At 39.5% G+C, this 21,568-nt stretch overlaps 1 protein-coding gene across 1 annotated transcript in view; it reads right to left on the bottom strand.

Moving 5' to 3' along the window:
- cfap20dc (CFAP20 domain containing) overlaps positions 1-21,076 on the bottom strand; it is a 32,287-nt gene extending 11,211 nt beyond the window's left edge. Inside the window, exons 1-14 of the mRNA XM_075460003.1 lie at positions 21,056-21,076; positions 20,808-20,897; positions 20,221-20,314; positions 20,056-20,128; positions 19,051-19,165; positions 18,758-18,917; positions 18,272-18,400; positions 16,122-16,294; positions 14,777-14,883; positions 13,648-13,760; positions 13,452-13,538; positions 11,816-12,138; positions 3,541-3,885; positions 947-1,186 (exon numbers count right to left, since the gene is read on the bottom strand). Coding sequence (XP_075316118.1) covers positions 947-1,186; positions 3,541-3,885; positions 11,816-12,138; positions 13,452-13,538; positions 13,648-13,760; positions 14,777-14,883; positions 16,122-16,294; positions 18,272-18,400; positions 18,758-18,917; positions 19,051-19,165; positions 20,056-20,128; positions 20,221-20,314; positions 20,808-20,897; positions 21,056-21,076 — 2,070 coding nt within the window. The remainder of the gene's footprint in view (positions 1-946; positions 1,187-3,540; positions 3,886-11,815; positions 12,139-13,451; positions 13,539-13,647; positions 13,761-14,776; positions 14,884-16,121; positions 16,295-18,271; positions 18,401-18,757; positions 18,918-19,050; positions 19,166-20,055; positions 20,129-20,220; positions 20,315-20,807; positions 20,898-21,055) is intronic.
- Between the last annotated feature and the right edge of the window lie 492 nt (positions 21,077-21,568).

Raw genomic sequence — 21,568 nt, 5'->3', positions numbered from 1 at the left:
TGTTTCTGTGCTTGAAAGATATGTATCGTATCCGTTTTGTTTTATTTGATACAGGGTCTCAAAATCTATATCTGTCCTTGAAAAAAAAAAAATGGGTTTAGATATTGTGTCTATATTTTCTTTCTTTCTGTTTAGTGGGAAGCATTTTCATCAAATACTGTTGGTGGTGCTGTTGCCATACAGAGTGTATTAATAATTTTAAACACTGCAGCTGCCTTGAAATCATTTTTCTAAATCTTTTCATGTCCTTGTTGAAAACTGTACCTCCTGTCCAAATTTTTGTATTTTCATTGTTTAACACATCCCTGTGACCTCAACAAGAACCAAAAGGTGACCATCCCTGAGGTAACAGTACTATTCATAGTGTGCTGCTTGAATCTAAGTACATTAATGTATACTTGCATGTATAGAAATGGCAAAAGCCTTGTCACTTGTGCATTTATAATGACTGTATTCATTGGGGGTCCTACAGTGAACCCAGCAGTTTTCTTTCTGTGTAAATGTATTGTGCATATGCTAATGGACCACAGTAAAATGACCCTCAATAGCCAAAAGCAAACTGCACCATCTTTGAATTCTATAAAGACTTCTGGGGATAATTTCAAATGACCTAAATAATTTTCAGTCACTGGGGAAGCTGTGGGTATTATGCCAGTGTACTTTAAAAAAAACTGGAAAAAGCCAATAAATGTGTCTCTATCCTCACCATCTTTTGTAATGCAGAAAACGGTCAAGAGAAAGAGGTGCATTAGCACTTCATGGTGGCAAGAGATGGGCCTTGAAATGGAAATTAGCAAGAGTGAGGGTCAACCCGGGTCAAAGAAAATATTCTAGGGAGAAGACGGAGAGAGGGACAACCTACTAATGAGTTTAAAGAGTCTACAGTAAAAGCGTCACATCTGCTGATTGTTAGGGAAGAGTTAACATTAAAGATTACCGTACAGACCATGGAGATGTGGGTCCAGGTTGAGGTGTCGTCACTGCTCATGCTGATGCTGACATCACACTGATGGATTTGAGATGCACTGAGGTCCGGCACTCTACATTCAACTTCCTCCTGCTCTCTTTTCAGGCTTGCCAGCATTCTGAGCTCCTCATCATCATCTTCGTGCATCCGTAGACTGTCGTGCGGTTCTAAGGCATAATGACTGGAAGCAACGGTCTTCAGCGTCTCATATTCTTCTTCCTTCAAATTTATTGCCCATAAAATAGAGATCCCTTATTTGGAAGCTATCCAAAATACAATATTTTGCACACTACACACCAAATTCACAGCAAGCAAAGTAGCGAGCACCTTAACAACAGGTTGCACTGCCAGACAGACCTTAAGGAAGCACTGGACATGCACCCCTGATTTGACCTTCTGAGGAAATGTATTTTAACAGTAGATATATTGATTTAAGAGACTCCTATTGTTATATGATTTTTCTGACAGAGTGTAAGGGAGCCTGATGCTGTCCTGTTGGTGAATCAATGGTAGTCAATACACTGGAGCTGCAGGAGGGGAAACAAAATCCTTGTCATATTTTTCTGACAAGCTTTCACTCAACGACATCACGGCATGTTGCCTGGTGGAGTTGGCACAAATCAGCAGTCAGGAGCTGCACTGATGAAGGATGCTGCGATATCACTCAGCAGTGAGTTGTGCAAATGTAGAAAGCAACAGCTATGTGACAGAACTCGCTTCAGGCCCTGTGATCGCTTCAGTTGACTATTCTCTGATCTTCGATCTCTTCGACAGAGGCAGGGGACAAGCTCAATTTATAACTATAGTCTGTTCCTAAACATTTTCACACCTCCTCTTTAGCTGTCCAAACCAGAAGTGATTTCTGGATTTCTGACACATTACTATGGGGAAAAAATAGTGACAGTGAATCATAACACCATGAAAGTCGCAATATACTGTACATTTCAGCTAAAGATGAACAGAATTTTTCATAGCAGCTGTTCAAGGAGCCCTTTCAAATGAATTTGAACCAAACTGATATACAGCAATAATGATTTTCGAAGGAAAAATGACTTAAAAACATGGTGGAGGACTACAAATACTTAGGGGTGCACTTGGACCATAAACTGGACTGGACAAAAAACACAAACGCCCTTTACAGGAAGGGCCAGAGCCGTCTCTATTTTCTGAGGCGGCTTAGGTCCTTCAACATCTGTCGGACAATGCTGCGGATGTTCTATGAGTCTGTGGTGGCCAGTGCCATCCTCTACGCTGTTGCATGCTGGGGCAGCAGACTGAAGGTGAAGGACGCCAACAGACTGAACAAACTCATCCGCAAAGCCAGCCACGTTGTCGGAGAGGAGCTGGACTCTCTGACAGCAGTGTCAGACGGAAGGATGCTGTCCAGGATCAAATCCATGCTGGACAATCCTGCACATCCTCTTCATAATGTGTTGGTCAGCCACAGAAGCACCTTCAGCCAGAGACTGATTGCACCACGCTGCACCACAGAGCGCCACAGGAAGTCATTCCTGCCTGTGGCCATCAAACTGTATAATTCCAGTCTCTGACATCACTTCACCATGTGCAATAACCTGGTCATAACAATAATAATTAGCTACTGAGTAGCATTGTAAATACTGTTTATTGTTTATTCTATTTTTGTACATATCGATATCGATATTTTTATTCTTATTTGATTTTTATTTGATTTTTTTCCCTATCTTATTCTTATTAATCTTTATTTTCCTGTAAATAAGAGCACTGCAACAAAAGAATTTCCCGTAAGGGATTAATAAAGTTATTCTGATTCTGATTCTGATTCTGATTCACTCTGCTGTGGTCTCCACCAACTCCTGACAAACATCTGGATCTTTGATCGAGCCTGCTGGGTGTTCGACATTTTTTTCTTGCCGTCTTTGTGAGTCTGATGTTTGATGCGGGACAAACAGTGTGGTGGATTTATCAAAGGTTTTTCTTTTCTTTTTTGAGGAAACAGTTGCCCGTAAGGAGTATTGAGAGCGGCTCAGAGTCAGGCTGTGACTCAAAAATAAATTCAAAAGGCATGAAGCCTAGAGAGTATCCTTAAAGAAGGTTAAAACCTCCATGGAGCTGCAGTGATAATTCTCCTTCATTTTAGGTCTATGCACATCCCCTTTTATCCTGGACAATCATTTGATTAAAATGTCAACATCTAATGGTGATGCAAAATCTTCATGCAAAACAGCATTCAAGGAAAATAATGATGGCTTTACGAATAAAGAGGATGTTTCTTGGGTGGTCAAGCCTCTTTGCGTATGCAAGCGCAACATCTTAATAAGCATGGTTGCTTTAGGATTGTTGAAACGATCAGAACTAAATCGGCATTGTCTTCTGAAGCTATATGTGTGGAATGAGACATGGGTATGTCACAGAGGATGTAATTAGTCACTGGCCAATTAACAGCTATTCAGTTAATTATAAGGAAGGGACTCGAAACCAGTAGTTACTTGTGTGCCTTTGTCCATGTCACAAAAACAAAAGAAAAAAAAAGAGCAACTCTTCAAGAGCAACTCTGTAAGGGAGCGAATGTTTGTTAAAATTGTGAGGCCTACCTTGTAGTGTGTGGAGTCACTCAGTCTGCCTTCTTGCAGGAGTTTCTTACAGATAGATACAATGCTGTTCCCATCCAGAACCCGATTCCCTTTCTCTGACTTGGGGCTCTGTCTATTAGGTGAGAGGCACCGTATAGGGACCATTCGAGCTGGTTCAGCTCCACTTACAGATGGAAACTGCATGGAAGTGCTCGGTGGACGAAGCTGTTTTGGTGATGTTTGGCTCATGTTGGGAGACTCAGAATGACTTTCAAGTTGCACATGCCGGGCTGCATCCGCAGTTCTGGGAGTAGCAGGGCAGGATATACTACGTTTTTGATGCTGGAACATGATGTAGCTTTTATCCTGAAAGAAACACAAGGAATATGTGAAAGATTTCACAGTTACAGTAAATCATACATGACACTTTTTCCAGAGTGATCATTCAATACCTAAGCATGTATGGTAGACTGCTTCTAATGTTTTAAATGAGTGACCCAACCATAATGCTTTGTTCTTAGCATTAGATTGATGTGTGACAAACAGTCACTGGAGCTGACAATGGCCCTCATTTATCAAGCCGTCGTAGAAAGCATCGTTGATATGAGCGGAGAACTCGTCGTACGCAGAGGCTCAAGTGAGATTTACAGAACATGCGTACCACACCAATCCCATCGTAAAACCGAGCGGCTGTTGATAAATCCGGCGGCCGAAATCCATCGTAATGATCCTAACCACGCCTTCTACAAAAGGGGGTTGAGAGGCCGCACCTCTAGAATTTGCGACATGGATAGACGAAAGGCGGCAAAGAAACGCTGTCAACGCTGTTGACAGCTGGGACGGCTGTCAACAGCGTTGGTGATGTAAATCGCAGACCGGACGAGTTATGTATTTTCCCCTACTGTGATGGTCAATAAAATGTGATAAACTCCAGATTAAATGAAATCTAAAATTGAACGATGTTTTACTTTTTCTCCAATAAGATCAGGAAGAAGTGGTCCGATATGAAATTTGCAGCTCTCCGACGCAGCATGTCACAAACGGAGGGGAGGGGGGGGGGGGGGGGGGGGGGCTCCGATCCAGGTTTGGATTTGAGTGCCTTGGAGGAGAGGGTGGCTGGCCTGATCGGAGCTACGTCTTTGCGTATGCGCAGTGTTAAAGCGCCTCTCCTGTACGGCTCATAAGCCACTCATCATTTTCCCGAAAGAAATCCTGCCGGTCCCGGAACACTCTCTCGCACCTGATGCGCGCGTTCAGGTCCTCTAACAAAGCCAGATCTGCCATCGTTTCGCCATTACCGCGCCGCTAGAATCACCTCTTAAATAGGCGGTTGAATAATGAGCCATCACTCTTCCAATTACGGAGTTGTACTTGTTTAATTTTTTTATTTATTTAATTTGCGTTTATGTTTATATTTATGTTGAAGTCAAATAAAACATGGGCCTTCTTTGAGTGATAAGTCTGTCATTTTAACCAAGGGATTTGTTGCGACTCATGAGGCACGCACTAGTGACGCTGCTGTTTATGTATGCTATTGCAGTCACCGCAAGTCAAAATGGAAAAGTGCGTACACGGCTTCAGACCTGTCGTGGCGATTTCATCTTTCCTGCGCTCACGATGTATTTGATAAATGCCAACCTTTGCGCAGAAAAGAACGTACACACGACCTACGCATGTTTTTCGTCTTACGCAAGTTTGATAAATGAGGGCCAATGTGTTGATGACTTAGCTTTAAATTAACCTTAAATTCGAAAGGGCTAATGAATTTCACTTTGGAACTGCTAATCTGTCCTTCCTTAAGATTCAGGGTTAGCGCTCAGTATTGTTGCTTTATGCATACATAAGGGAAACGCTCAAAACTGGAGGTACACTCTAGTAAAAAACACAGTCTTGAATACCAAAAGTTATCCCAGCAATCTTGAAAGCTACATGACTGTGAAAAGTTTGGGACTTGCTCCTTAACCGTGAATGGCAGCTGAATTCAAAGGACTGTATTCAAATTGTAACCCAGTTTCATGCATGTAAAGTTCTCGAGAAACTAAATGCAAAGCAGTTGACCACATTAAACCCTAAAACAAGGTAAGAATGTGTAGTCTGTGCAAATTCAAGCCGACTCGCCGACTGGCCTAGCAATACACCAGCACTGTGTACTCAACCACTTGGAAATACCATACATAAAGTATGTGTGGACAGAGCAAAAGTGATTATGCTGAAGAGGCTGTGGAGACTTTCTCTGCATGTATTGGCGCTTCCTCTCTCAAAGTACAACTGGGTCGCAGTAAAATACATTGCAACTGTAGTGAAACAAAGCTGACAACAACTTCCGTGTTCCACAGAGGAGCAAGCTACACACTTCAGAGTACTTCAAGCATACAATGCGTGAATGTTTCATGGTGAAAGCATAGATTTTCTACGGAGCATCACTTTAAAACTTTTACTCTCTTTTACTGCTATTGATTTAATATCCTTACTTGATGAATAGATGCATTTTTCCTTTTTTTTTCAGTCAAACTGCAGAGTTCCCAGTTTAAAAGTGAAGATTTAGTGAAAAATGCATCCTTTCAGTTTTCTCACCTGCCATTTTTGCAATTCGCAGAAAACAGTTGCAGAAAAAATACAACCAGAATGCCAGCACACAAAAAGTAATTAGACTCACGATAAAGACATGACAAACATATTTGTCAGAAATAAATTTCTCCTTGGAACGTCAACACTCTCTCTTCTTTCCACGGTCTTTTATCTATGAGCTCTGTTTTGGGGTGAAAGGTGATCGTAAGCTGGAGGGTTCTTTAGCTCTCTATATGTTATTTGTTTTCTCCCCTCTTCTTTGCTTTATTGTTTTCATAAGTTCAGGTGAATAAACAATGAATTACATGTATTATTGAAACGCCGGACATGGGTGTGGTGTGAGCTTGCGTGCGCTTAACTCAGCCACCGTACAGTCCAATGTTCGAGTTGCTTTGCGTCATAATAACAGTTTTCTCTTTACCTTGTCCCATTGTTTTTGATACATTTCTAAGTATTTCATACGGTGAAAGTTCGTTGCTTTGTTCTGATTTTAATATTTCTCTCTGTTTAAGAGTTCATGCCTGCTCAAGAGAATTGCATGAACCTGATGCAAGACTTTGAAAGATACTAATCATCCAAGTCCAGAGAAGAGCAACCTGCCAAAAATGAATCAATAACATAATCGGGCTGACCTGTATCGGATGGTAAACCACAGTTTGGATATATAACTACTGACCGCTTGGCAGGACATTGTAGAGATCTACAAAGATATTCAGAGTGTGTTTTAACTGTCGTGGTTAAACAGAGTGAAAGGACAAGCATGGCAACTTATTGGTGTTTTGGAGGCATGTGTGCAGCCGGAATACCTTCTGTATGTTCACATACAGTGCCGTGTTACATCCCTTTTGAACTGATAGTGGGGACTGCTTCAAACTTTCTGTCATGAATTTCCTGTCATAAAACTAATCAGATTAAACATCCTTCACACCCAACACCAAATTTGATGCCATTTTCATTAAATAAGCTACATGCTAGCTGTGAACTGCAACATGAGACAGTGATTTCCAGTGATCATTTTGGCACTATTAAATCATCAGAAGTGCCACCACACAGCTGAGATGTCTACAGAAATAGAATTTGAGAACCAAATAGGTTAAAAGCAAAGTAATTATTTCATTACGTCATTTTATGCGCGTATGAGTCAAAGTGAATCCACTTTTCTAATTTCCTTTGTATACTCTTTAGCGTGTTAAGAATATAAAATAATTTCCTGGATTTACAGCTGGGTGTCTGTGCAGCAGGACATCAACACAGACATGGATGCACGGAACAAAATAGAGGTAGTTGCATCGATACATTTTTTCAGTTAAATACGAAGAATGCTTGTCATTACGTGAAAATAAATATAGCAAATCTCATTTCCTCCTTCTTTCCCCCGAAAGAAATCCTTAAATTATGGCGTAATTGTAGTTATTATTGTGTCTGTAAATGTGCTTCTCTTCATTTTATGAAAACTCTCCTGTGTCTCAATTACCGCTGCTTATTTAGCCAACAGTCCAGCTCCACAAGGTTGCATATAGGTCTCAAGCAGGTCCAGGTCATACTGTACTTAGTTCAAAGAGGCAAGCATGCTTACTGTATATGAAAAACAGAGAATTGTGACATTGATGTTAACTGCATTCTACTAGATTAAACAGGTATTTTCTGAGTGTTTCAGAACTGATACTGTGGTTAAACTGTGGCCAATGAGACAATTTGCAGTAAAAATTGGAAAAAATGTAACACCATACAAAATATATAAAACATATAAACCAACTTGCTGTTTCCTAAAAGGTGTGGCACCGCATGCCAGTGTGGCCTGAGAAAATCCCATAAGTGGCCTGGAATTTTAGGACAAACATGCGACTGCAAATTACAAGCACGCAAAAGAAAAAAAGGCGAATTACATTTTTCTGCATCTCCAAACAGCAATGTGTCTCAAAATTTGGTGAAAATATTCTAAAACCTGTGCCTCAAATGGAATTGCGCACTCAGACTGGGAATACAACTGCTGAATGGTAGGAATTTCTAGCACATGACATCAAATGCTCTAACATCAAGAAAGAAACCATCTGTTGGCAGAGGATTGCAAATATTAAAATGGTGCCATTCAGGGCAAAGGGGTTGGTCCACTTGTAAAACAAACATAAGTTCCATAATGAGAAATGCTTTGCCTTTTTCAAAAGAACAGAAGAATTTAACCAGAGACATCAAGATGTTTTACTGTGTGAAAATGTCTGTTAAGCAGATACAGACAAACTGCATGCTGGCAGAGCTTATAGCTTAGTAGAAAAAAAAAAGTGTTACACAATAGGGCAGACAATTATCCTACCTTCTTTTAAAAAAAAAAAGCAGAAGTAACGCTAAGTTCAGATTTCACAAATGCAATCAAAAGTGGCTTTGTCTGACAATATAATCAAAAGTGGAATCAACAACATGCCAGATGGCTTAGGAAGAGCACTTCATAAGACATGTTTCCACTGGCATCAGCTGCACCCAGCCAGCCAATTCAGACATTAAAACAGAGGACTGAGCACTAGTTTCCATGAGTGACTGACACTGAGTGTGCAAAGCTCAGGGTGGACTGTAAGTTCCCAACCGTCTCACATAAGGCTGTGAGAAACTGCTTCTGACGATGGATTCCACTTTAATTTGGAGGTTAGAATTTCCAAGTTGCCAGTTTCAAAATTCAACTTGGACTCCCCCTGAAGTAGAATTTTGAACTCAGAGGAACTTCAGCCGACACCACCTCAACATCCAGCATGGCTGCTCTGCACATAAAAAGTAGTGACAGCTGCAGTAATAAACTGTTATCAGCACTTCTGTCAGTTTGTGTCTCTTAAGACCAATTGCGCACATAATATTGTCCAACCTCTCTCAGTGAACACATTGCCACGTGGCCTGTATGCATAAAAACATGGCACAATGCACTGCTATCAGCTTGTACTGCTAAAAATAGCAACTCTGTCAGTGAGCACAACTTTGAGCAAATCCAACTGGTTTCTCCAGCATCATTCCCAGCTGCACTTCTGACTTCTGAGGCAAATGGATCACGGATTCGTCCCCTCCCCATTTTCTTTTCTTTTCTTTTTTTTAAATTGTGGTCTATATTGAGCAATGGAAGGTTATTCCTATTTATTGAACACGACTCGAGGGCTCGTTTCTTTAGTAATATCAAGGATTTGAAAAAATAAAATAGGTACAGGCACCTTACTAGCTTTTAGGCTGGCAAAATTATAAACTGTATATATAAACTCAACATACTATTGAATAAAGTGGATATGGGAAATGGAGTGCTGGACTCCACACACTTACTCTCTTCCGTCTCTCCCTCTTTTCACTCCCATTATTTCATATTATATTTGATGACAGACTGGCTAACTCAACCACAATTTACATTAACATTTACAGGGTGATGAAGGCAATAACCTGATATAAGGGCTGTTTAGCATAGACTTTAATATAGGTGCACCTTGAGATGTCTTAGGCACAAAAAGTCTGAAAATCAATTTATCAGTTTATGCACAGCATAGGAAGGTGTTTTCAGACTAACTCCAAGTGTCTTTCAGTTGAATGGGGTTTAATTGTATTTACGTAAATACGTGGGGCCTAATCTTGTGTTCAATAACCGATTGCCATGGTGCATTAGTCACTGTGAGAATCACAGAAGAACATTTCACCACACTGAAGCCAGTTGGAGCATTCTTGCTATCTGAAAAATGGTGTGATATTACAACTTATGTCATATCTAGGAAAAAAGACACTGAGTTCTTCACAAAAATCAGAATTTTTCTTTTTTAGATGTTACAAACTGTGTCTGTCTCCTTTTTCAAAAACAACCAGCGAACACAGAATAGTTGCAGGTGGGAAATCAGTTTTAAAATACAATGCACACAATATCATTGGCAACTCGGCATTCATAAAATTTAATCACATGCCTCAGTTAATCTTCTAACCTCATTTTTTACAGAGAAGAAGCTGCTGATTTCAATGATTTCATTTAAAGTTTTGTTCCTTTGAACATTCCCTTCGTGCAATGTCACTGTTCCGTGTTAGAATCGGTTTTTCGTTGACGCATTTACTCTCATCAGCAATTCAGTTAGTCAGTTAATCTCCCTAAAGATCCTAATGGACAGTTGTGTGTTGGTGTCGTTTGGACGGTGAAGCACACAGAGTAAAAAAAACAAACTATATGTTTTTTAATAGCTGATATAGCAGCTATGACTTTTCTATCGGGTGGTCTAGTTTTCGGACACAAGGCTCTGGTTTGGATGGATGAGAATGGCAGGTCTTTCTGAAAAAAAATAGATAAAATAAAACAGAAAAACAAAAATGCACCCCATCATATTGTACTTTTAAAAAAAGGACCAACGCTGGTGTGGTGGAGTTTGTTTCTTTTGAAGTGCTCTGTTTCTTTTGAAGTGTTCGGCTGAATTCAACAAAGAGGCTACATGATCATTTGATTGCACAGAGAGAAAAAGGCTTGCCTCTAATAACCTTTGTGCACGTGGGTGTGTAAGTGTATTTGTGAGAGGGTGTGTGGGTGTGTACAGTAAGTATGCACATGAGTGTGCTGTGTGATTTCTCCCCACTTAGAAAGCACACATTTGTACTCTCTATCTCATCTATCTCTATCTACTTTATTTACTTATGTTTGACTTAGTTTTGGAAGTTGTAGAAGGGAGCATCTCTAATAGTAAACTATGAGACTAATAGCTGATAATTTGCCTAAAAATAGCAAAATGTCAGCCTTAGATGTTGAAAGAACTGTGCACTTTAACCAGGTGGTGAATGTTGATATAAAACAATTCTCAAACCCAAATTCAATTTTATAGCAAATGTCAGCGCAGGACAGAGCTTTATTGAAGAAAAAGGTTATACCGGCAGTCTACAAAGGCCACCATCGAAGTTTCACTTGTTTTGAAACTAACCTTTTTTAAACTGTTTACATTTTTGGTTACTGAGTCCCAAACTTACGCATCCGCACACACACACGGAGAATGTCAAAGAAAAAAAAGTCTCAAGAGTCTCAAGAGAAGGCTTGGGTTACGGATACCAACTCCTCAAATGTACTACTAATGTTTAAAGGGAGACTCTTAAGTACCTATGTTTTTCTATTTCTTTTTTCAAGCGTGAGTGTGTTAGGACGGATTTTGTTATTATCACAGTAGATAGTATAGATTTCTTTGTTGCAGAAACAAATAACAAAACCAAACTAATCAGCGGCGCAATGAAATGAAGTTCTTAACTCTTATTATACTGAACTTATTATAAAGCTTTGAATAAGTAAAGTCAATTAGCATTTCTTTGAAGATACTTCTTTTACGACTATATCAGTTTAATTTCCCTGCACAGCATAAAGAAAACTGCTCTTCTTTATTACACATATCAGAGCCATTAATAAATCATCTGATGACGAATAACCCCAATGACCTCTGAAGTGAACTGCAGAATACGAAACAACACACTCCAAATTGGAAAATATACAGTGCATTCTAACACTAAGGCTATGACACTGTGGGCATAACGTGAGGTTTTAAGATGGAAAGAATTCTTTACTCAGACAACATATAACCGTAAAAATGCTGCACTGAAAGAAAATAGTTACTTTGACAAAGCATAGGATGTGATATAACAGAGTTGTTGCTCTCATTGAAAGAACATGGTAATTAGTGTCCTAGCAACATAAGATCCACTTCAAATGCTTGCATGTCCAAGGTGCAGCGTCTCTCACCAACAGCAAACATACCTCGTCACTCTCACTGCCAATAAAATCATCTTCAGGCTGAGGATGATGCCGCCGTCCATTTCTGCTCTGGAGCTGTTCATCTCCTGTCTCCTTCTTCCCCTGGTCACCCTGGCCTTGCCCTCGTTTGGGTGAGTGAGGATGGGAAGAGAAAGTGAACACCCCCTCTTGCAGAGTGAGCTGGGGTTCAGACCCCTCATTACTCCCCCAGCTGTTCCAGACCCGCAGGTCAGGAGACAAATCTGGTGGTATCAAGCAGAAACAAGACTCTGCTGGTGTAGAGGCGACTCCTGGGCTTTGCTTGGCAGGAGTACACTTAGTCTCATCTACAATAGAAACATGTATCTTTACATTAAGCAGGAGTGAATGCTAAGAAATAGACATTGTGGCAAGTACATGTAATTTGGGGTACAGAGTGCACAAATAAAAGATGAAAAAAACTGCCTTTCAAATAGGCGTGGAAGACATTTGAAACCAAACAGGCACAAGTTTAATTCCCAGGAGAAATAAATCCTCTTAACAGTTACGTCATCCTACAGTGAGTTATTTTGATTGTATGCCCATAAAACTCCTGATAACAATAAGCATGGCTGTAATTGATTCCCCTGCTTGTCAAAATTAAACAATTTCTCTTGCACTGACGTGTGTCATTAATAGTCCTGTTATGCAAATATTTTAATGAGGAAAAACAACAATATAAACCTAAACATAATCAGCAATTAGGTCAGAAGTTCATTGCTGTGTCGTCAATCACGCAATGTCAAAAAATAACTGAGACACGCATTGTCCAAGCAAATATAGCTTTCATGCATGCTGTAGTAGTATAGCTGAGGTTTTACTATCGTGTTAAAAAAAATATATATATATAAGATATGATCAATGTAAAGTCAGGAGGGTAGAAGCTTTTTTAGCCTTAGATGACAGTTGCATCCATCTGCGTGTACACGCAAGAAACAGTGAATCCTTTATCTCCAAGATAAACCTCACATCAAAGAGGGGGGCACCTAAATCTGAATGAGTGAGCACATTTGAACCTCTCGACAGTATAATCACTTCCTCTAATTGCCCACTGTGTGGCAAACCCTGGGCCCAGGAGATGTCCCTCTGACTTTTATTTAATGTGCCACATTACCATTAATGAACTAACTACTTTCCATCTGTGGGCAGGGCTGCACCAAAGGAGCTTACTGCTTGTACAGAAACCTCCACAAATGAGCTCTCAGAACACATGCACTAATTCTGCAAGGACAATTTGAGTGTGGGTATGTGAGCATGTGTGTATGTGGGGGTTGGGGGGGGGTTCACAGGTTGGATTGGGGAGAGTCCTGTAAGTGGCCCTGATGTGGGTTATGTAAAATTTAAAAGGGGGGACAAAAGCATATATGCAGCACAGACTGGGGCTCATTAAAATTCATACAATATTTTGAAGAGATCTAATTTATGAATTATATAAGAGTAGGAATAAGTATTTTATTCAAGTATAAGGCAGCTGCGTATTAAATTCAGAACATGCAAAGTAGATATCAAAATCATCCAACCTGCATATTAATCTCCTTTGTCTTGTGTTCTCGTCTCTTTCTGCCTTACTTTTCTAACTATCGTTCAGTCTAAAAGTGTACATATATTCATGTTGACTCACCTGCTGGTAGGTGCTTTTCTGTTGGGGTCAGAGGCTGTTGAGCACACTTCTTCCTACTTATACTCATCTGGCCAGCAGATTCAGCATCTGGTGTTTAAACAAAAATGAAACATCAAAAAATAAAAACCATATCCTAGAGCCCACAGCCCATGACACACAGACACAAGGATCATATATTGAAGTGCATGCAGCTTACCCGCTGATGTCAGCCTCTCTTTTGTGGCACTGCGGACCCGCAGCCTCTTATTCCCCTGCTTGTCAAACACTCCTTTTTTGGGGTGGTGGGATTGTAATTTACAAGATGCTCCTACGTTTAATAATTTCAAGATCAGAAAAAGGTTTATAACACAATGCATTCAAACAATGTTATTAGAGGCTGCCAGAAGCATATCTGTGAACTGATTATGCACCATGAAAATCCCTAATAATGAAGGCATTTCAGTAACCAAGCTTCTTACATTCATTCAGTGCAGAATGAATATATCCAGCAACATTATGTTCAGCTGAATTAAGGAATTTTAATCATCATGATTTTGCATTCAGTCATGCTGAAACAACAGTGTATTACCAATCATAAAAGCTGTTATTGGGTGCTTGGGAGAACCATAGAAACAGACCTCTTATTTTTTTGGTTTGTTGCTTCATATGTAATGCTTTTACAAATGCACAGCACTTGAAAGAATGAAACAAAGGAGATGCCACATTATTGGCTCTATGGAGCTTCTGATTTACAGGATATTGCAGGTATTGCAGGCATGCTATTTCCTGGGAATTTAAATGATAGAATATTTCCTTTTTTCCTTTCAAAAATTCTATTCCATTCATGTTTATTGTAGTGTAGTGTGGAACAATTGCACATTTCCCATAGTTCAATTTAAGGTTTGGAAATAAGGCTAATGATTAGAAAACAGTGGCTCATATTTGAATTCTGTCTCATTTTTTCTTAGAGTGGACATTTAATAAGGTACAAAAATGACTTTGAAACCACTAATGGTTGCTTCCCGTTCTATCATTAGCTTGTCAAGCTACTGTCTATTGACAATTCTTTCTCTTGCTTTTCTGTCACAGCTGTGGAGAACTAATGACATTTCCTGAGTTTACACACACACGCTCCAAGTCTGTACAATATGCAATGCCTTCATTGCAGCTGGGAAATTATACTTTAACTTAAACAAATGAACAAGGACAAATATAAAAAAAAAAACACCAAATAAAAATGTGGAATTTTTAATGATAAAATAATAGGATGAACAAATATATGTTAAGCTGTAGAAAGCACTCAAACAATATAAAAATTACGGTACACTATGTTCTCAAACTTATCCTCTTGAAGAATATGGGAATACTGACCGTGTAATAAATCTGCACCCAGCTCTGCAATATCCTGAGTCTGAGCTGCAATCTTTTGGTCCAGTATACTTGATGGGGAACCCTGTGGGACACAATCAAATGAAACTAAATCAAAGACAACATATTCTGAATTTCTATCACCATAACGGTACACATAATTCACAGGATTATACACAAATCAGCCACAACGTTAAAAACATTGACAGGTGACGTGAATTACTGTAGCAAACATTGAGTTCTTGAACCTGACATGTTGGATCAGGAAAAGAAAAAAAAAAAACTGGTTAGCATTTAGCATTTGGGCAACTTTGACAAGATTAAAGTTTTGAAGGTAAACAGCTGGGTCAGAGTAGAGCATCTGCAAAACAGCAGGAACTTCATGCAGTGCAGTGGTTAGTACCACCAGCCGTTGTACAGGGGACAACGCATGACCAGGCAGGATCATGGGCACTCAAGACTCAATGACATGTTTGGTAAGCAAATTCTAGCCCGTGCGATCTGATCCGCCATAAGAGCATCCATCTCAAAAACCACTGAAAACCCTAGCTACAACAGAACGGTGTGAAAACACCCAGTGTGTCTCGGCAGCTTTTTATGGGGCTGAGTTTCTGCAGAACAGTCAGAATGCTCATGCTGTCTATCGCCTCAAGAAATTAGCCCGTGAGCATCAGAACTGTACCCTCAAGCAATGGAGGAAGGGGGTCTGATGAATCATGTTTTATCATGGCCAGTGCGAGGTGCATCATTTACCATGTGCAGACATGTCAGCAGAATGCCCTGAGTAAAGAAGACAAGTCAGATATGAAAGTATAATAATCTAGGCAACGTTCTGCATGGAAACATTAATTGGCCCGAGCATTTATGTTGAAGTTTCACATCTACCACATATCTAAACATTGTTGAAATGTTATAGTATGTGTTGAAAGCCACTTCACGTGACAACGCTATTCAAAGTTAGCCTCTTTCAGCAGGATAATCCTGCTACACAGCAACATTGATCGGGAATGGTTAGAAGAGTATGATAAACTATTGGATGGACTTATCAGATTTCAATCCAATCAAACATGTGTGGGGTGCTCTGGGAAAACATGTCTGATTCATAGAAGCCCCATCTCACCAATTACTGTGAAGGACTTAACGGATATGCTGCTAATGTGTTGGTGTCTGATACCACAGGACATCTTCAGAGGACTTGTGGAAGCTTTTGTGACATCTCAGAGCTCTTCTGGCAACACGAGAAGGGCTCTACGTGATATTTGGAAAGTGTTTATAATGTTGTGACTGACCAGTGTATGTTTCACTGGGATTCATTTGGATTACAGTATGTTGTGTAAAGGGTACACTTCTCTCCATTCTGTCTGAGGTTGCACTGCTTTTTCTTCCAGTTTGGGGAGATAGTCCAGAAACTCTGGAGCCCGAGGCTGTGTGTAAAATGCCTTGGGGCCTGGTTCTCCGATAACTGGTTGATCTGGCAGTGGGAGACTGATCAGATACTGCAGAAAGAAATATATTTCCATTACTCACAGCTGCAAACCCCAGCATTTGTAAGGTCAATGAGAAACAACATTCTGTCTAGCCACAAATCCTTTTCAAAGTCATTTTTCACTGTAAATGGAAGAAACATAACTTTTTATAATTTATGTACGGGTGTTTGTTTTATTAAGATGTGTTGCACTGCATTGCAAACATACTAAATAATAAACTTCTGCAAACAAAAGGTATACAGGTGACCCTTCAGCAAACAACAGTGTACATTAGAACCTAATGGTCACAAAATGCATTTTACATTTAAAGAGAATTAATAATTGGATTCAAATTAGACTCTACTGCTGAGCTGATAAGGATGAAGATTTCCTTTAATCAAGCAATCTGCTCCATTTCATTGTGAGAAAATAATGGGCTGAAGTGGGAGTTGTGATATAGCAACGACCTGACCTTGCTGTATCTGTGCCAGGGCTAATCAGGACCACCTCTGCTGAAGCTAACAGCAAAATACACGTTCCATCTGATCCTCATCAAAGTACAGAGCAAACACTTCCACTCCGCAAGACAAACATGATCGACAAGATGATACAGACAGAGCTTAGTAGGATGTACCGAGAGAGGGAAAGAGGAAATCACACTTCTGCGACATAGCAGATGGAATACACAGACATGTACTCCTGGAGTGAATACATTTCAGTGTGTTCTAAATCAGGAAAAAAAAGCCCATAAAGAATGGGATGGCAGTGAGGATTACAATGAGATATACGAATGATAGCTGGTTCACAAGAGATATTTTCAGCAGTGATTTGGATCTGTGAAAATTAATTGACCTTGAGAGCAGAAAAGTGTCTGCAGTGTAAGACTGAAATAATTGAGGCTTGTTTGTTGCTGCAAGAGAAAAAAAAAGAAAGAAAGAAAAGAAATCTGTGGTTTGCTCTTAACTGTTTATGACGGATTCAGTACTTAACAACATTCACAAAGCACCTTTGTCAGAGTCAAATCAAATGCCTGCATTAATAGCGATCGCTTTAATTATGGTTAGGAACGTGGTGCTAATAATGCAGATGCTAATTATGAAAAGATATCTCTCCTGTGAGGTTACTGCTCTCTTCTAAGGGCATTGCTGCTTGATTCAACATGACTTGGACAGCTGTCAGAACAAATAAATATGTGCTGATAAAAAAGGCCACAAAGGCGCAAGAACTGGATTACTGGTGCATGTCTTTCTGTATGACGAGATAATTGCAGCTCCCTGAGTACAGGTGAGGCCCAAAAGAACACAAAATTAAGACAGCGGGAAGTTCACATGAGGAAAACAAAGTGATTACAATCACAGTGTCTTTGCTGAAAGCCGTGTCTCGACATGAAGCCATTTGTGCACTATTTTCTGTCTTTGTGTGCAATTGAATTGTTTCATGCCTATTACCTTGTACTCTATTATATGTTTCAACCTACACCTTGGTAAATTGCCCTCAGAGCAACACCTTCTAAGAGTCTGCCATCAGCCACGAATTAATGCCAAATAGTAAGTTGCAACTAAAAAAAGAGGACAAACACTAAATGACCCAATCTACCCAATTCTCTGGTAGAATGACTCTCCCAGCTGCAGGGATGTTATCCACTACAGAATCAGAGAGGTCAGGCATTGCTGCAGAAGATAAGGCTTCAGTCTACATGGCAGTTCATTGCAAAATTGTTCAACGGAGCTTAAGTTTTTACGCAGGAAAATTACGCTCCATACTGAACCCACACCTGGTTTTGTGCATTGGGCCTGTGTCATGCTGACAAAAAAAATTAAATAAATGATAAAATGTAGCAGCAAATAGATTGTCTAACACCACTGACTCTGGGAGATAAACGTTTGGCTTCATTATGTACTTTCTGTTGTGTAGCACACCTTAAAAAGTCTTTAACTTGAAATGGTTATTTTTTTACTATTGTCACTGCATTCATTGATTCAGAATTCTGCTCTTCATCTCACCCACCAGAATCAGAGCTAAAAGGATCCGTCTTCGTCTCTGCCTGCAGCAAAGTCTCGATGTTCAACACCTGAGTGCATTGGATCACATCAGGAGGGTACTGGAAACAACGAGGGACTGTGTTCACGAGACCAGCTATATCAATTTGAAAAAAAAAAAAAAAAATAGAAAAAGAAAAATAACATTTCAGGTTCCATCCGAAAAATTACCCAAAAACATTATCATGAAACAAAATACAATTACAAAAGTAACAGTGCAATACAACAAAATCTACCAATTAGTTCTCAGTCTATGATGGGAGAAGTCCGCCATCTGTGTATGTTAATCTATTCCCACATATCCACACAGTTTCACGTAAAATCATAAGCCTTAAAAAAGTTTGCTTAGAGCTAACAATACTGAATTGTATTAGTGAAAGTAGCCATTTCTACCTCCAAGATGACCACATACGACACTGTAAATGATTTCAGGGTAACCTAGGCAACCAATAACCAAATGCAGTACCATCATCTGACACTGCTGCAGGCTCTGCTTTCATAGTGAAGATCCGCCGGACTTTACAGGTAGCAAACAAAGTGATACCATCCAGGCTCAAAAATCCTTTGAACAGTTCACTGGCCAATGACGCGAGGTCGATGCATAAAGTAGACCACTGAGACAAAAGACACGACATGAATTTCAGCCAACATAGCTCAACTCTTGCTATTAGGCATGAAAATAAAAATAAAAATAAAAGAAACCTGAAGCACATTGCAAAATGCAGAAAGGATGAATTAGATACTCACAGTGTTGCGTTTCAATCCTACGTAAGGTATTTTTGCATGCAGAAGAGTGGCGGACAACTCTTTGTGTACAGTTGATAAGTGAAGTCTTCTTTTCTGATGTTCTGAATCAGTTATGCTGTAAATAAGATAACAAAATAGCACATAAATTATCACCAGCATCAATGGTGTCGCTGAGAAGTGCTGACTCGAGAAAAACGTTTTATTGGTCTCTAAGGTGAGCTCTTTGTTATCACTTTAATTTCGCACTTTAAAATCAGCTGCTATGACACACTCTAAGAACTATGACAGACACTATTTTTCCACGGTTGTCTTAAATATAGAACTGATAAATGGATAAATCTTCTGAAAGTAAGACTCATTTCAACGTATAATTATATGTCTCTTGTTTTTTTCGGAAATGGTTCCCATGGCTACCATAATTCCCCCTGGTTTTTGAGGATGTTAAATATGCCATGCTATTGTTGCTGCATACAGGTTGAAATAAGCTGTGTTTCATGGATAATACAGCCTGAATGCAAGAGTTTCTATACATACAGAGTGGACCGCCTTATACGATCAAAGACACAACCTGCACAATGTGTGAAAGAACAAATACCACAATTAACATATAGATATGATCATATATCTTAATAATTTGGCCTTTAAGCCTTCTTATAGTGTAACAATTGTTTAATAAAATATGATAATGCATCTTTCATGCAAGCTTTCAGTCATTGCTTTAAAAAAAAACAAAAATGGTTCTCCCTATGTAAAGAAATTCTGGTAAAAAATTTCCGCAGGAAAGCTTTTATTGTTTTACTTGTTCTACTTAATATTATCCCAAAATTTCAACTGTACACAGTGTGTGGTTATTGACTGAATTACGTCCTTTTAAAACATTGTGCGTATACCATCTGCATGGTTGAAGATCTGCAACAGTGCATATTATCACAAAATGCGGAATCATAGCGAGAAACCATATCTATGGTAAATAAACATATACAGCAACTTGACTGCTGTACTTACACGAGTTCAGTGGAAAAATCGTGGCACTGGGGAATATTCACTTGAAGGACCAAAAATCTTTGGATAAGCCCAACTGAAAACAGAAAAGGGAGCGAATCAACATGGATACAAGCGATACAAAACAAAAGCTACAGATGGATGTGGGAAAGTACGGTAGTGACTTACGAGTCATTTTTCCACTCTCTGGCATTTGCATCTTGACTGTTTGGCTGCTTCCCCCCAGACAGTAAACAAATCCTTTAACTTCTTTATTATACTCCTAAGAGAGAACATAATTCAGAAGAGGCCTTGCTAAGTCCAAGTCCTTGCAGGGGTGTGACTGGTATACACGCTGTGTAAATGCCCCCAGGGATGACAAATGGTTTTTATGGGAGCATATATATGAGGTTTGAGCTATAAAGTCCATGTGTCAAGATCAACTCAAGCTGTAAAAAGTGTTTAGTTGGCAGTATTGCTTGGCATCTACAGTAATGAAGGTAAGATTATTTGTCAGCTCTGATAAAAGCGACTGACATCCAAAAAACAAAAAACAAAAAAAAGCGGGTAGCAAATCAGGATGATAGTGTCATCCTGATCTGATCCATCAGGATGACACCATATGGCACTTGTGCAGTCCACACGTTGTTACTGTGCTATTGCGTCACTTTTTTTTGTTTTTACATTAATTGCTGTGCATCCCTGCACATGCTGGCGATGACAAGCTATACCTTGATTGTATAACTACGTTAAATTAGCAGTGTTGTATAACTCACTTTATATATTGCGGACGGCCCACCACAAAGTTTCCATTTAGCTATCGGGTCCTTTCCCTGTCCACTGAAGATGTCAAACACAGCTCCACCCTGGAACAAACAGAATTAAAGCTCGCTAAATGTCTGGAGTTGTCACACCCGGCTAAAGCTCACAACAGCCTAAAGAAATTAGATTATTCACGCAAAGCATGCTTCTTGGTGAAAATAACGCCCATGTTAGTTGGATTCTTCATGCAACTTGAACCTACCTGATAGGTATTCCTGAACATTTTTACAACACGTCAACCAGTTGAAATAGTTTCGCTTTAGGGGCCACTTTTTGCATTTGCTCAAATCGTTTTGAGAGGCCAAACAAAACAAAGCCACGTATTCAATCTTCAATAATACATTTTCAAGCCACTTAAAGGTGCAAACGATAGGGACAGGACACCAGCTTAGCTATTACGGTGTAGGTCTCCCTGGTTACCAAACTTCACCACAGCAACCGGCAATGCACTGATGCAGACGTCACATTTCGAAGCACGCGAGCGCTTCCCGTCCCAGTTATTTTAGCCATCAAATCATAGTCATCATCACCAAATTTTCTAATAAGATTGTATTTGTCATGGTAGTGTTTTGTATATATATATATATATATATATATACTGTATGTATATAGTCATATAGGTAAGTACTGATAAATGCATGGTACGGAAATGTGTAATATTTCATGCTTTTCAAAAACTCAACCCAATATAAAAAACATGCATTTCAACTTGTGT

This window comes from Odontesthes bonariensis, chromosome 3, assembly GCF_027942865.1.
Source record: "Odontesthes bonariensis isolate fOdoBon6 chromosome 3, fOdoBon6.hap1, whole genome shotgun sequence".
NCBI lineage: Eukaryota > Metazoa > Chordata > Actinopteri > Atheriniformes > Atherinopsidae > Odontesthes > Odontesthes bonariensis.
This window is presented reverse-complemented; position numbering and strand designations above follow the sequence as displayed.